General features: G+C 41.5%; 1 protein-coding gene across 1 annotated transcript in view; it reads left to right on the top strand.

Moving 5' to 3' along the window:
- The window catches only part of BCL3 (BCL3 transcription coactivator), a 94,561-nt gene that overhangs the window by 66,011 nt on the left and 14,161 nt on the right, over nucleotides 1-14,389 (top strand). Inside the window, exons 5-7 of the mRNA XM_077457235.1 lie at nucleotides 1,177-1,265; nucleotides 3,508-3,585; nucleotides 9,391-9,558. Coding sequence (XP_077313361.1) covers nucleotides 1,177-1,265; nucleotides 3,508-3,585; nucleotides 9,391-9,558 — 335 coding nt within the window. The remainder of the gene's footprint in view (nucleotides 1-1,176; nucleotides 1,266-3,507; nucleotides 3,586-9,390; nucleotides 9,559-14,389) is intronic.

The following is a 14,389-nucleotide window of genomic DNA, read 5'->3' as shown; positions in this document are numbered from 1 at the left end:
CACAGCATCCAATCACTGGCTTGTAATAAGCTTGCAGCAAGGAAAGTAAGATCTAATTATTCTAGGAAAAGTACCAAAGCCATTGCTTCAATACAGAATCCAGGCAGGGCCGAGCCAGGAGGTGATGTTTCCCTTGGTGGCCCTTTCCCCCACCCCCCTTCCCTAGGCCGGCAGGTGCAGCGGCCGGTCGGGGGAACTTAGTAACCCTGAGCCTGTGGTTTTACACTGCATTACTTAGCAGCTACACTAACGATGGCGTTTACGGTATGACAATACAGTGACTATCCCTCCTGAGATGTGTGCAAACCTGGTAGCCAACTACAAGAAAATTCTTACCTCTGTGCTTTCCAACAAGTTTCTCCACCAGGCAGGACAGGACTTGGTGGTGGGGGCCCCCGGGCTTGAGTCAATTTCAGCCCTACCTTCTATACATTACCTTATTTATCGGCATATAACACACAACCCAAGTTTAGGGGGAAGGAAAAAACTTACATTTAAATGCCCATCAATGCAGCCTTAGCAGTGTCCATCTGCAGCCTTGTCCAGTGTCATTTGCAACCTTGTCATTGCAGTCTTGAAGTTTAAAAATGGCGTCACTGAGATACAGAGTCCTGTGTATCTCAGCGACTCTCGGGTCCTCTCGGTGGCTCTCAGGTCCTCACGGCGGCTCATGGCGATTCTCGAGTCCTCTCGGCGGCTCTCGGGTCCTCTCGCAGTCCCGAGCAGAGCCGAGAGTAGTCAAGTGTACTCGGTTCAGCTCACAGTCACACCCAGTCATGTTTTGCTTGGGGATCAAATGCTTACAAATGTTATTTTACTGCCTAAACTGCAACTCTTCTTCGTGTGTTTTTTTTCTGGATTTTTGGTTGATATTCTGTTTCAATCATTAAAAATACACTTATGATAAAAATGATAGACCCTTCATTTCTTTGTAAGTGTGAAAACTTACAAAATCTGCAGGGGATCAAATAATTATTTTCTCCACTGTAAATTAAGGTTGCCTGACTTCAAGGATGTGCTTCTCATGAGGCCTACTTCACTGGCCTCATTGGCAGCACAGCCCTCATTTTTAGGAGGTCAGCAATGGTAACCTTCATAGTATTCATTTAAGAGTTTTCTTTATCTATCTGTCTTCTCTCTGTGACACTAAACTTTTCCGTTTGTCTGCTCCTTTAGGTATGACCGCACTGCACATAGCTGTCAGTACAGAACGCAGGGACTTAACGCTTTGTTTGCTGAAGCACGGAGTTGATGTGAACGCAGTGGTACGATGTCATTTATGGGGTACCAAACTCAACAGGATTTTTACTTTGCTTCCCAAACATTCCCCCCCAAAAAAAGCTATACTATACTATACTATAGTCCTTACAATACTACAAAACTGCACACAGTATGAAGGGTTTCAAAAGATGCATTTAACTCAACACATTATTAACACAGCCCCAATTTCCACTAATCTAGCCACAAATACTATAATTTTCACAATTCAGACCACAATAGACCACCCTTTAGTGTACAAAACTCCTCTAATGATAGGCAGCACAGTGAGGCCTGTTATACATCAAGAACAAAGAAATGGACAAAGCCCATTGCTACAGTCAGGATAAAACAGGGACAATCCAGCCAGACTCTTAAATCCTTCTCACGTAACTCCAAACTCCAACCATTAGCTAGTGGTGTATAATATGGCAAATGTGGTTTAAACTCTAATGAAGGGGACACAATCCCAAAAACCCATGTAAAACATACAATCAATGATGTACCATGGAACCATTAGCATTTTCATGGTTTAACAAGGTGCCATTTTGTATTTCAACAATATAAAGGTTAACTTATGTCAAACCTGTGTAATGTGCATTTAGCAAACATTACTAAAAAGGAAAATGTTGGTGGGAAATTCCACGAAAAAGCTGAAAAAGCTTTATAGAGAAACTCTCATTTAAATATTTTTTCAGTGTACTGTCCCTCAAGGGGAGGGACAAAGTACTGTGGTGTTGGGGTGATTATACTTATGTGGCAGATGTTTTCCCAATGAATTGTGCCAGTCAAAACTGTATTTCAGGGCATGGCAGCCTACTTTTATTTAACAAAATGGAAAGTTCACATAAACATGTCTTGCCCATGCAAGGATTCTTCCACCTCAACATCAATAGTCATATTAAAATGCTGAGCCACCTGGCTCCCTTGTTAGTAGCACCACTGCTCTTCTTACCAGTCCCTCTGACTGTGTTGCCCAGCTCTCCTGATTCGATTGCTTCTCCTAGCTATTAGTCACAGCGTCCTGCTGCATGGCCCACTCCTAACTTCAGGATAGGGATTCTCCTGACACCCTGCTAGAAGCCCATCTGTCCCCCTGTCTACTGGCTGGGGCTCCTCCGACCCCTAAGTGAGACCTCCTGTCTCCAAACTGGGAGTCCTGAGCTATCCTCAGGCTTGAGTATTTAATGACCCTGCACACCTGTGTACTCACATAGGCTGTAGAACCCAGTAAAATATGGACACAGCATTGAAGGTTCTGTCCCACCCAAGACACTTTGGAACCTTTCAAGCTCCAGGCCTCAATCCATTACTACAGAATCTGGAGAAAACCAAAAACACAGCTTTCTCCACTCAAAACAATTAACCTTAATGCAAATCCTGTGTCATTTTCTCTTACATTTCCACAGTGGCAGGACCTTGCACTGTCACATTATATGCAGTTCTTTGTCCCAAGCTCCTACATGCTTCATATGTCACGCTACAAGGTCAGACACGTTATTCCCCCCCCCCCCCCCCCACAGCTGTCCAACAACATAGCTAGCAAGGAGAACAGCACTTAATAATCGGTGCCTATTCCAGCTCCAAGCACTTGTATGACAGGCTAGCACCATCTCCTCTGTATTCCACTTCCTGTATTATTACTCTTCTCATAGAGTAACAGTGGGATAGTTGCTCCTCAGAGTTTAATGTTGGTTCTAATATAGATCTGTTATGTCACTGTTTCTCCAAGTCCATTCAAGTTGTATTCTGTTGAGCCCTGATAAAGTGGTAGTGGCGTTGCCCTTTGAAATGCATGGGCTATTTTTAGATTACATATTTACTGAATTAAATGTATCTTGGACTCCCCCATCCATTTTTGGTCTGGCACTCATTTCTGTATTCCTGTTATTTGACCACTGGGGGAAGCATTTCCATGTTGGGGCCACCTTGCCAGATTAATCTTGTTTGAAGTTTTTCTTCATCTGATTGCACATACAAGTTGGAAAGTTCCCAATGGCCCTTTAAATACATTGTTCTGGAGAACCCTCACTATCTGTGCCTGTGGCAGGAAGTAGTGGAAAACTCCCAAGTAAAGCAAAAATAGTAAAAAATATATATCAGAGTTTGCACCCCTCCCCATTCCATTCCAAACTAAAATAAAAAAAAGTCCTAATGTGTGCAATGTTTTTTATTTAGTGATTTCAAAAGAATATATAGATCAATAATTAGATCATAGTTCTTCATTAACCTAGTGACATTTTCTTACAGGATATAAAGAGTGGACAAAGTCCATTGATCCAAGCGGTGGAAAGTAACCAAGAGGACATGGTGTCCCTACTTATTCAGGTGAGTGCTACCTCATGCTAATGTACCTTGATTTGCACTCATTGGCCGGGTGTCCTCTTAGGCTATCTCTGCAATACTTCTGACCAAACCAGACTTTTTTATGGAGAGGTTTTGTAAAATGTATGGTCAGTAACAAGTAGTTCCAGTTACAAGAGCAGGATTGGTGCTCCTGGCCAGTGGCAGGTGTTATTAAGGGTTATTCATTTTTTTGGCAGTGCTTCATTTAAGAAATAAGGATAGATACTGTAGAGAGTCAGATATTGTAGATAGTATTATATAAACTTATATTCCAATTAAATACGGTATCTTGGGCATCCAGGGTTGAGTTTCCCTCCAACAGTTTGCATCTCCAATTGCTGCTGAATCCACTACGATTGACTCAATACAATTTTTGGGAGGGTTATATTTATTACTTTATGGGTTCATGGAGTCCAAAATACAGGTTCCCTTTATGCATGTTGCTTTAGCTGGTGTTATAGTTACAATTAGGTAACCTGTTTAACCATATATTTTACATAATGGAAAATCTATTGGGTATTAACATAATTATTGGGTCATGTTATTGGCACAGATGTGGGGCAATCATGTCACTTGAATGCTCTAATTATACATTCATCATAAAATTCAGTTCAACAGTAATCACCCAATGCTAAAATATATATTTTGGTTAAAAATAGTCCTTAATCCTGAAGTGAGAATTCAGAATGCACAATGCCACACTACAAGTACCTAGAGAGATCAGGGCTGGCTTGTTTAAAAGCTCTTTTACAGTTTGGTAAAGTGGATATTCAATGAAAATGGATGAACTGCTCTACTGAAGGTACCATATCAACTTGTGGGGGTATGAAAATGACCCTCTTCAAACAGGATATTGTGCCAAACCTGTAGGTAAATAAGAGAACCTGATCCTTCGCTAAGTGGAAGATTGGGTTTGATTATAAAGTTGTCAGGGCCTTTGTGAACAGAGGAAATACCCTTTCCTGGAAAATTACTCAGTAATCTAAACAAAGTCATTGGGAAAAGAAGAACAAATGCAACCAGCATAAAACATTAACTATAACTATATAGATGCACCCTTTATAGAAATATTTTCTTATATAAAGCTTTTATTAACAATACACGGATCCAATGTACAAACAGGTATTAATCAACAAAGTGCCCGATAGGAGTCCTGGTGGAATTGTGCACATATACCCGAGTTTATATAGTTATTATTAAATGTGACATCTCTAGATAAATGTTGCAGAAAAGTCCAGTTACAGGGGCCCCTGAGAATGAGGCCGCACCTGTGTTTGTCTGATACCGGAAGATAAGATCTGCAGTCGTGGGGAGATCCTCCAACTGTTGTCCAATCAGCCTGGAATGGGGCTTCTAATCGGCAGAAATTGTGGTTTAACACTGTAACTCCTATCTATTCCCTAGTAGTTTATAATATTTCCTTCTAACTTTAGGCTTAGCAACATGAACTGGACATGGGGCTGAGACTTTTTTTTCTCTTTCCACTGCCTCCTTCTAAGATTTCAAAGCCAACAGCTCAGGGACAGAGTACATCAATAATACATTTACAGGAATTTACAAATTCTGACAGTAGAGGGCAGCAGATCCCTATACCTGCAAAGCCAATTTAAAAATAAAGCTGCTGTTAAAAAAGGAAAAACAATAATTTAGTTTTCCAAAACTTCCAGAAGGCATGGTGGTATATCACCTTACCTCATTGATACCTCCTGGCTCCTGAGCTGGGCACTCAAAATCTCAAAAGAATATGCTCCTGCAATGGGATAGAGTACATTCCCATGGACTTTTCAGTGCCCAGCTATCCCAAGGGGCAACGATAAGGGTAGGGGACATCACCTACACCTATCAAAAGCTTTGCAAGCCAAAGCCGAGGTATTATTTTGCTTTTTTTGCAGCTTTTTTTAAAATCATCTTTGCAGGTGATTTCACTTTGAAGTGGAACTAAACTGTCCTATCCTTTACAGCCAAGGAAGTTACCAACTTAGCCTCTATTTGATCTGTAGTTTCCATGATGCTGTACACCTAATCAGTTATGACACCAGCCCTTTGATGGCTTCTCAGTTCAGTTGAGAGCACAAGAAACTGTGAAAACTATCAATTAGGGCATGCCTTGACTCTATCTGTTTAATTCCGCTTTAAGGGTTGGGACCTTGCAACAGAGCGATCCTTCCATTTTGATCTTGGTCCAGCGGTTTGCACGATAAGCAGGATCTCTCTCGGCTCTCCCCCTCCTCACTAGTGCAGATTAATAGCAATGGGAGCCATGACTTCTGCTGCTCTCAATAAAATCCTATGACCATGGAGTGTGGGACATGGTCGAGCTGCCCTATCTGTGTCTATAGACACAGACACGTTGGCTCGGGAGCAAGCCCGCTCAAGTGTCCTGATAGAAAGCAGCTATGGGGGCACTTGCTGAAGAGGTGGAGCCAGGGGCACCATTTGGGGACCCCAGAAGAAGATGATCTGGGCTGTTCTATGCAAAACAACTGCACAGAGCAGGCACGTATAACATGTTTATTATTTAGAAACAAACAAAAAAAAACTGAAGCTTGAATATCACTTTAAATTCCAGGGAAAAATGTATCTTGTTAGTTTTGGATAGTGTGAAGAATGGTCAGTTTTGATCAAAGTTTGAAATGTTGTGTTCTCATTCTTAGATTTTGGACATGAAATGGAAAACTAATTTATGGGATCACAGAAAACAATAAAAACTTGATAGAGATTCTAAAACTTCCTCTTCTGGGAAAGAAAAATGTATTGCTTCCATTGCTCCCATTGGGTAGATTTCCTCGTACTTCCCATTCTGACACAAACAGTAGTAACAACCTAGCAAAGGTTTAAACTCCTTCCTAGTTCAAAACTTCTCACCAAATGCAAATACAGAATAAATGTTTTATCCTTTAGGTTGAAACAGTCAGTAAACTGCAATATTTTACTGGAAGCAATGATATAATGTTCCTGAAAAAAATACAGCAGATCAAAGGCCAGATATGATAACAGCATTGTGCAACATCTTTCATTGTGGATGTCTATTATAAATAACGATATGGTTTATAATTCTCACCCAGCAAGATAACGTTGAAACATTCAATTCAGCTTCCTTTATTGATTAACCAGGGAAGAGCATAAGTGTACCATGGTTGAGATAAATGGAAATTACGTCACAGGCTTAGTCCATCAAGGGACTGTCCCAGTATATAACTTTGTACTTCCTTTCCAAACCAGAAAATCAGCAAAATCTAAGCAAATATTTGAAAACCTGCCAAGTGAAAGGTGAAGTTAAGCTTAAATTGAGAGTACCTGGCTCTGTCAGTCAACAGGCAAGAGAGGCTAAAAAGATAGCATGAAGAGCGCCAAACCATAAATGGATCCAAATAAACTTTATTCATTCATGAAATAATAAAAAAAAAATATCAATGTGTTTTTCGGGGGTCTTAACATTTACCCTTCATCAGGACTTATAGGTTGTATATATTCCTGTAAAACTGAATTGTTATGAAGCTTACATGAGTAATACATTATCTGAAATAGAATAGATACAGCAGTAAAATATTTTGTTAATTGTCACCCGGTCTGGTGACAGGGTTAACAAATATCAAACTTATTTATTTAAAGGGAATATATGAGCCCTTGTACACACGGTCGGAGATTCCGACGGAATGTGTCCTATCGGACCGTTTTGTCGGATAATCCGACTGTGTGTGGTCTCCATCGGACTGTTTCCATCAGAGTATCCGACGGACCAAGTTTTCCAACTTGTCCGTAAAATTTTCAAACAAAATGCTCCGATCGGACATAGTGCCACGCATGCTCAGATCAAATTCCTAGACCAAAGCTATTGGCTACTAGCCTGAACGTAGTCCCGGCGTAACGAAATAACGTCATCACGTTATGTACAATCGGATTTTCCAACAACTTTGTCTGACCGTGTGTATGCAACAGTTTCGGACAAAATCCAACGGATTTGGTTGTCAGAATGTCCTACCGCGTGTACAAGGGCTTATAGTGGATTATATTAATATTGATGATATTCAGAATAAAAAAAATATATTTTTTTATTATATGAAATATTGCATATTATTATTTATTTTTTGCAAATAACAATTTATTTATTTTTCGTGGTCGTATAACAAAAGTAATAGTACAGGCATACAGCAATAGTAGTATGGCTCCCAAAATACAGGGGGCCCATTGTAGATAGACAGTGCAGGAGAACACAGTATTGGGAGATGCAGCGAGATCAGGCTTGCATATTATTTTTATAGACACTATTTCCTGCCATGCCAGCAGATGGCACAATAGGCTTCTTATTATGTGTTTACCAGGCTGCCTTTAGCTGCTTTGCTGAAAAAAAGCCTAATATTTACAGAACATTAAGCCTTATAGCTAAATGTAACTCTTAGCTCCACCATATTGCTCTGAATGATGTTCCAATTAAAAATAGGCAGTTACAAAGGAAGTTGCTGCTGTATTCTGCCTTTATAAAGCTCAGAACACTCTTTCGTAACACAAGTGTCTTTTAGTGCATAAGAAAAAGCAAACACAATGTGGCTGATTTACTAAAGGCAAATCCACTTTGTACTACAAGTGCACTTGGAAGTGCAGTCGCTGTAGATTCGAGGGGGGCATGTGAGGAAAATAAACAGCATTTTTGCTTGTACATGATTGGATGATAAAATCAGCAGAGCTTTCCCGCATTACAGATCTCACCCTCAGATATAAAATGACTGCACTTCCAAGTGCACTTGTAGTGCAAAGTGGATTTGCCTTTAGTAAATCAACCCCAATGGATGTTAGGAAAAAAGTTTTTGAGAGAAAAGGATTCAAATCAACAAGGATACCACATCCCAATAATTATAAAGGAGAAAAAGTGGGGGGCCAAAAAAGGAGCTGGGGAATCACCAACCCCTGGGACTAGGGTATCAGATCACAAAATTAACAAAGAAATAGATAAAATAATGTAATTTTATTCATATTATACAGAATAGTATAACTCAAACATTCGTAAAAACAAATTTTGCCCATTCAGGCGTAGAAAGGCGTTTCAGGATTACCCGACTTTTATCCATACAGAAAGAGAAAAGCTGCGATTTCAACATGTTTCGCCCAATTAGGGCTTCTTCAGGAAAATATGGAGCAGCCAATACATTAACACAAAGTCGCCAGAACTTCCTGCATTAATAGTGAATTCACATGGTATCAATGGGGAATCAGTTAAGATTAGGATATAAGCCTAAACTGGCTCAGAATCAAAATCAAGAAGACAAGTTGCTGTTTGGGTCTGAATAGGTTAATTGAATCAATAAGGGTAACACAGAAAAATCGTGAAAGTATTAGATTGTATGTCAGGATGATCCGCAGACTAAAGCACTTATAGTTGAAAATTCATGTTGGTACTTTGCAGTATAAAGAATTTCAGAGGGTACTGAAGACATTCAGTCTCGTCAATTCCCAATGGATGCTCAGTCACAGCAAAGGGGACATTAGCTAAAAAGTTCTGCTGGAGCTACAGAATTGGGAACGCCCACAAATCGGGCTTCTGGCAGGGGATGAGCTGAGGAAGTAATGTAAGAGAAAATGAATGGCTTACAAAGCTACAAAGACAAAAAAAAAACGACCTTTTTGGTGCGTATTGCATCTAAAATACCATTGTGGCTCAATTTAGTTAATCTTTTGTATTACAGTATGTTAGAGTTGGTATTTTATATTGTTAGTGTTGGAATTTTATATTGTTTAGAAATTTTAGATTGTAACCCATTGTATCTAAATGATCTCCCTGCTTACTCACAGAATGGCGCAAAGGTCAATCAGCTGACATATGCTGGAAATACTGCATTGCATGTGGCAAGTGGACGAGGCCTTGCTGAAATCACACGGTTACTTCTGAAGAGTGGCGCAGATGGCAGCATAAAAAACTGCCACAATGACACAGCCTTGACAGTGGCAAGGGACAAAAAGGTGAGCTGGGAGGCAGAGAGAGAAGTCGTCCTGGCAGTACCATGCCATTGTTCTCAGGTCTTTTATGGGATTTGCAATTTTCAATGATAGACAGCAGACTTTCTCAACCTTTTTAACACAGAGGAACCCTTCAAATATTTTTCCAGTCTCAGGGAACCCCTGAAATTACTTTATCACACTAATGTATCATGAGTTGCAGATAGTCAGTGGAATGAATGCTCCTTACACTTGTGGTCATTGGGAGGAATTACCCCCTTATAGGTAGCTGAAAAGATGAGTACCAGTGCAAACCTGAGAGGCAAAAACTGGTTATTGCACAAGCAGCAACCTTTGGAGGAACCCCGATTGGGAAACCCTGATATAGATCCTGCAACTTGCACATTTTCTGTCCTAGGATCCCAAAGCCCACTCACTGTAATAAATCTATGAAGGTGAAGCGTTGACACCCTAGGACAATTAGGCCTTGTTGACACAGGCAGAAAACATTAGCACCCTCTGAAAAGTGAGCAGCCAGTTTACAGGCATCCAAGAGGCGATAATGCTACCTTCTGCATGCTTGTTTTTCAATACACAGGAAAATAGTTTCTATCCTAATGAGGATCTATTGATGCCGGCTGCTTTAGGATCTATTGGGATTGTTGCTGGGATCTTATATTGCTAGGGAAGGTGTCTATTGTTGCTGGCTGCTGGGAAATCTACTACATTGTAACATTGGGGGTTTATTGTTACTGGGGGGAGATATATTGTTCCTGGGGGGAATCCAATGTTGCTGGGGGGGTCTGTTGTTCCTGGCTGCAGAAGATCATGCTTCAGAAGTGGGTAGGGGACAGAGACAAGGGGTGACTTAGAAGCGGGGAGTATCTGCGCTCAGGGCCGGTGCTACCACTAGGCAAACTATGCAGCAGCCTAGGGCGCCCAGTCACTGGTGTTCCTACTCTCGTCTCTCTGCAACTAAGTCTCAGCATCAGCAGGCAGCCTCTGCTCCATTCGCATGTAGTGTCAGGGGTGCAGCGGAGGACTGTGTCTGTGTCTCGAATTAATGGAAGCAAGCAAACATTAATTGATGGGCGCTGGTAGGCTGCATTTGATGGGCGTTGGTGAAGCTGCATTTGATGGCACTGGTGAGGCTGCATTGATGGGCGCTGGCGGGCTGCTTTGATGGGTGCTTCATTAAAAAGGTGGGGTATACATGGGCAGGGCAAAGGGGGTGGGGTCAGGGGCGTGGCCAAGGGGGTGGAGTCAGGGGTGTGGCCAAGGGGGTGGAGTCAGGGGTGTGGCCAAGGGGGGCTGCAAAATGAGGTTTTGCCTAGGGTGTCAAAAATCCTTGCACCGGCCCTGCCTGCGCTGTACCCATTCTCTTGAGAGAGAGAAAAAAAAACCTGGATATAACAAAACGATTTCAAGCATATTTAACAGACCAAATAAAAGAAGTTTATTGCTAGTGTTTACATATACTGGCCAACAAGTGTAGTGTAAAGAGAGCTAGCTATCAGTCATATAATAAAAAAAATATAAAAAAAAAAAAAAAAAAAAAAAAAAAAAAAAAAAAATTATATATATATATATATATATATATATATATATATATATATATATATATATATATATATATATATATATATATATATATATATATATAACACACACACACACACACACACACACACACACACAGGTGAGTTTTAGTCTACTTTTAGACTATATCTGTTCCAAAGAATGAAAGTCAAACTGAAGGTATGCTTGAGAGTAATGAAATCTATAGGGAATTCATTGAAAAAGTAAAACTTTAATGTTAATGTAAGAAATGGTAAATTCTGTCTAGTGCTGGCGTGCAATTCGACATAAATAAACAGTGATCTGAACTTTAGTTCCTCTTGAATAACTTTGAATAAACTCATATCTTGATGCCACTGTGAAAGGGGCCCTTGTATCTATTATAATAGATTAGCTTATGGCAATGCTCAAAAATACTGTAACAGGGAACTAATTATTTAATTTGTTATTCAGCAAACAACGGCATAGAATTCCCCCAATTTCTTGCACAATGCTGCTCTGCACAACATTGCTTCAATTACCATATTGCTCTGTTTGTATAAACATTAATCACTGAGCTAGTCATGTGTTATAGGCTAAACATCAACTTACAGATCAATTTATAAAGCAGTGGTATCAGGTTTGGATTCACATTCTCTGCCACCCAAGCCCCAATCTACTCCAGTTGACTATCCAACCATAGTATAACATTCAACCATGGCAAAAACATGAAACTCCACCCCGTCCCCCCCACTAATGTATGACATAGGTGATCATACTGCCCTACATGCTCTTAAGCTCCCACTTTCCACCCCCTGCCCTGTGCCACTGATGCCCAAAGTTGGCATGGAGGGTGCAGTATGTAGGTGTGGTCTACATTCCAGCAGCTGGTTTGGTTGTACATGCAAGGTGTGTCTTTTATGTTGGCTATGGGCTAGTGGAGAGTGGATTTGTTGAAGCTCACTTTAACAGCAGTAGATTTCAGAGAACCCATTGTGCTTGTGCCCCTGGGGTGGCAGTGTAGGAGTGCCAGAGCATGGCATCTTGGTCGCAACACTCCTGCATATGTTTCATCACACCTGCTTTTTGGGCTGAGCTTTTTGGCTGAGAAAGAAGGAAATTTCATACCGGCCAGAAGGCCCGCCAATATCTTGCATTTGACACTCCTAAGCACTTATTTATTTTTTCACAGCACTATGCACTTTATTCACTCCAGTAGGGTTTAAATCCCCAAACGTGCCCTAAAAGTCCTGGGGAGAGGGCAAGTGGTCTTATGGTAAGGTTCTCCCTTTGAGATAAACCCATTTAGTACCTGGGTGGACCTTGCCTCGGCAGGTCCCCTAAAGAAAAGAGTCCACCTATTTTTGAGCAGTATTTTGCTCTGAGGGATCAGGGCCTGGGACCTTTCTTTTTGGAGGAGGACCATGTGTACTCCCTGTGCATTTTTTGTGGTTCACTTTTTGTGTCCTCCTTTTGTTATTGTACCTGGTGTTTCATTTTGAGTGTACGCACTGCATGATGGAGTAGAGAAAACATAATGTCATGGGCTGAAGGAAGGGAGGCCATGGTCCACGAGTTGTGGTGCGATTCTCACCACACGTTGTCATGAAAGTGCCTTCAAAAGGTGACTTACCCTCCTGCCCCACCCTTTGTCCCAGCCCTGCTAACAAGTTAGAATATCATATATACAGGCATACCCCACTTTTAAGTACACAATGGGTACACACAAGATAAATTGAGACCAGGGACAGAGAGGCTAAAATAAATTGATTGTCAGTTCTAGGTTGGATTATGCAGACTGAGTAGACAACCTAACTGTAACCCTGTTCTGCAGTTTTGCCAGGGACCCACAATGTGTAAAATAATAGTACTTATAACTAATAAAGGTGTATAAACTGTGCAGGGGCAACATTGTGGGCCCAGCTTCAGAGCATTGGCACTGCAGTTCTACTATACATGGAAGCAGTACTGGGACAGGGTTGTCCAGTGCCCAAGGATCTAAAATTGCGCCACCTTCCCCGCTATTAATACATGTTTCAGAATAAGTGTACCAACCTGTGTCTATTTTTTGCCCCTTTGCTTCACTGCACCCAGGTCAACTCCCCCTCCTACCCACTCTTTCTACCGGCCCTGCACGAGAGTGCGTTACCAAAAATCTGAAAACGATGTGTGGGTGGATGTGTGCTGTTCTTTGCACCTATGTTGCTGTAGGCCACTGATTATGTTTGCCATACAGAAATCTATCCCTAAGCCCCTGTACACACGGTCGGACATACTGGCAACCAAATCTGTTGGATTTTGTCTGACGGATTGTGTCCGAAACTGTTGCATACACACGGTTGGACCAAGTTGTCGGAAAATCCGATCATTCAGAACGTGATGAAGTTATTTCGTTACGACGGGACTACATTCAGGCTAGTAGCCAATAGCTTTGGTGTAGGAATTTGATCTGAGCATGCGTGGCACTTGGTCCGATCAAAGTTCGCTACACATGATCAGAGTATGTCCGATCGGACCAGTTTGTCGGAAAATATTTCCAACAAGTTGGAAAATTGGGTCCTACGGAATTAGGCCGATGCATACCACACACAGTCGGATTATCCGTCAACGCGGTCCGATAGGACACATTCCGACGGATTCTCCGACCGTGTGTACAAGGGCTTAGTGGTATAGAGCTGCTTTAAAGAAAAAAAAAAAAGTTCTTTGCATGCGTCCAAGCTGAGAAGCAAATGGAGTACAAATAAAGTGAATTAAGAATTTAAAAAAGCCAGTAAGAGAGTCATGTGATGGGCCTCTCTTACGATCACAGAATTCTTTGCAGTGTTAAGAAAAGATAACTCCCTAACTTCCCTTCTGCCAAGTGTCCCCACAGCAAAAAAATTGCTATGGGGGCTCCCAAGCCGCTGCTCTGTGTGTCCATTCACACACAGCCGTGGATCGGCCCCACCCCCACTCTCTCCTCATTGGCTCACTGGCTGTGACTGACAGTAGCGGTAGACAATATCTCAGCCAATGAGGGAGGAGAGACCTGGGACAGCTGAGGTTCTCCCGCACATCTTTGGATCGGGATGGGGCTCGGGTGGGTATTGGGGGGGGGGGGGGGCTGGGGGCTGCTGGTGCACACAGGAATATTATTACCTTCATGAAAAGAAGGTAAAAAATCTTGAGCCTTTACAACCACTTTAAGCGGTAATATAATTTTCCACACACAGTAGTAGTCAGCTCACCCCATGACTACTCTGTAGGATTATGGATGTGAGTGTAGGTGAGTGGTGTCTAAACTGAGCATACAATTGAA

The sequence above is a fragment of the Lithobates pipiens genome, unplaced genomic scaffold (assembly GCF_037356315.1).
Source record: "Lithobates pipiens isolate NorthernLeopardFrog02 unplaced genomic scaffold, aLitPip1_a1.2 Scaffold_27, whole genome shotgun sequence".
Lineage (NCBI taxonomy): Eukaryota > Metazoa > Chordata > Amphibia > Anura > Ranidae > Lithobates > Lithobates pipiens.
Note: the sequence above shows the minus strand (reverse complement) of the source record. Positions and strands in the feature narration are given on the sequence as shown.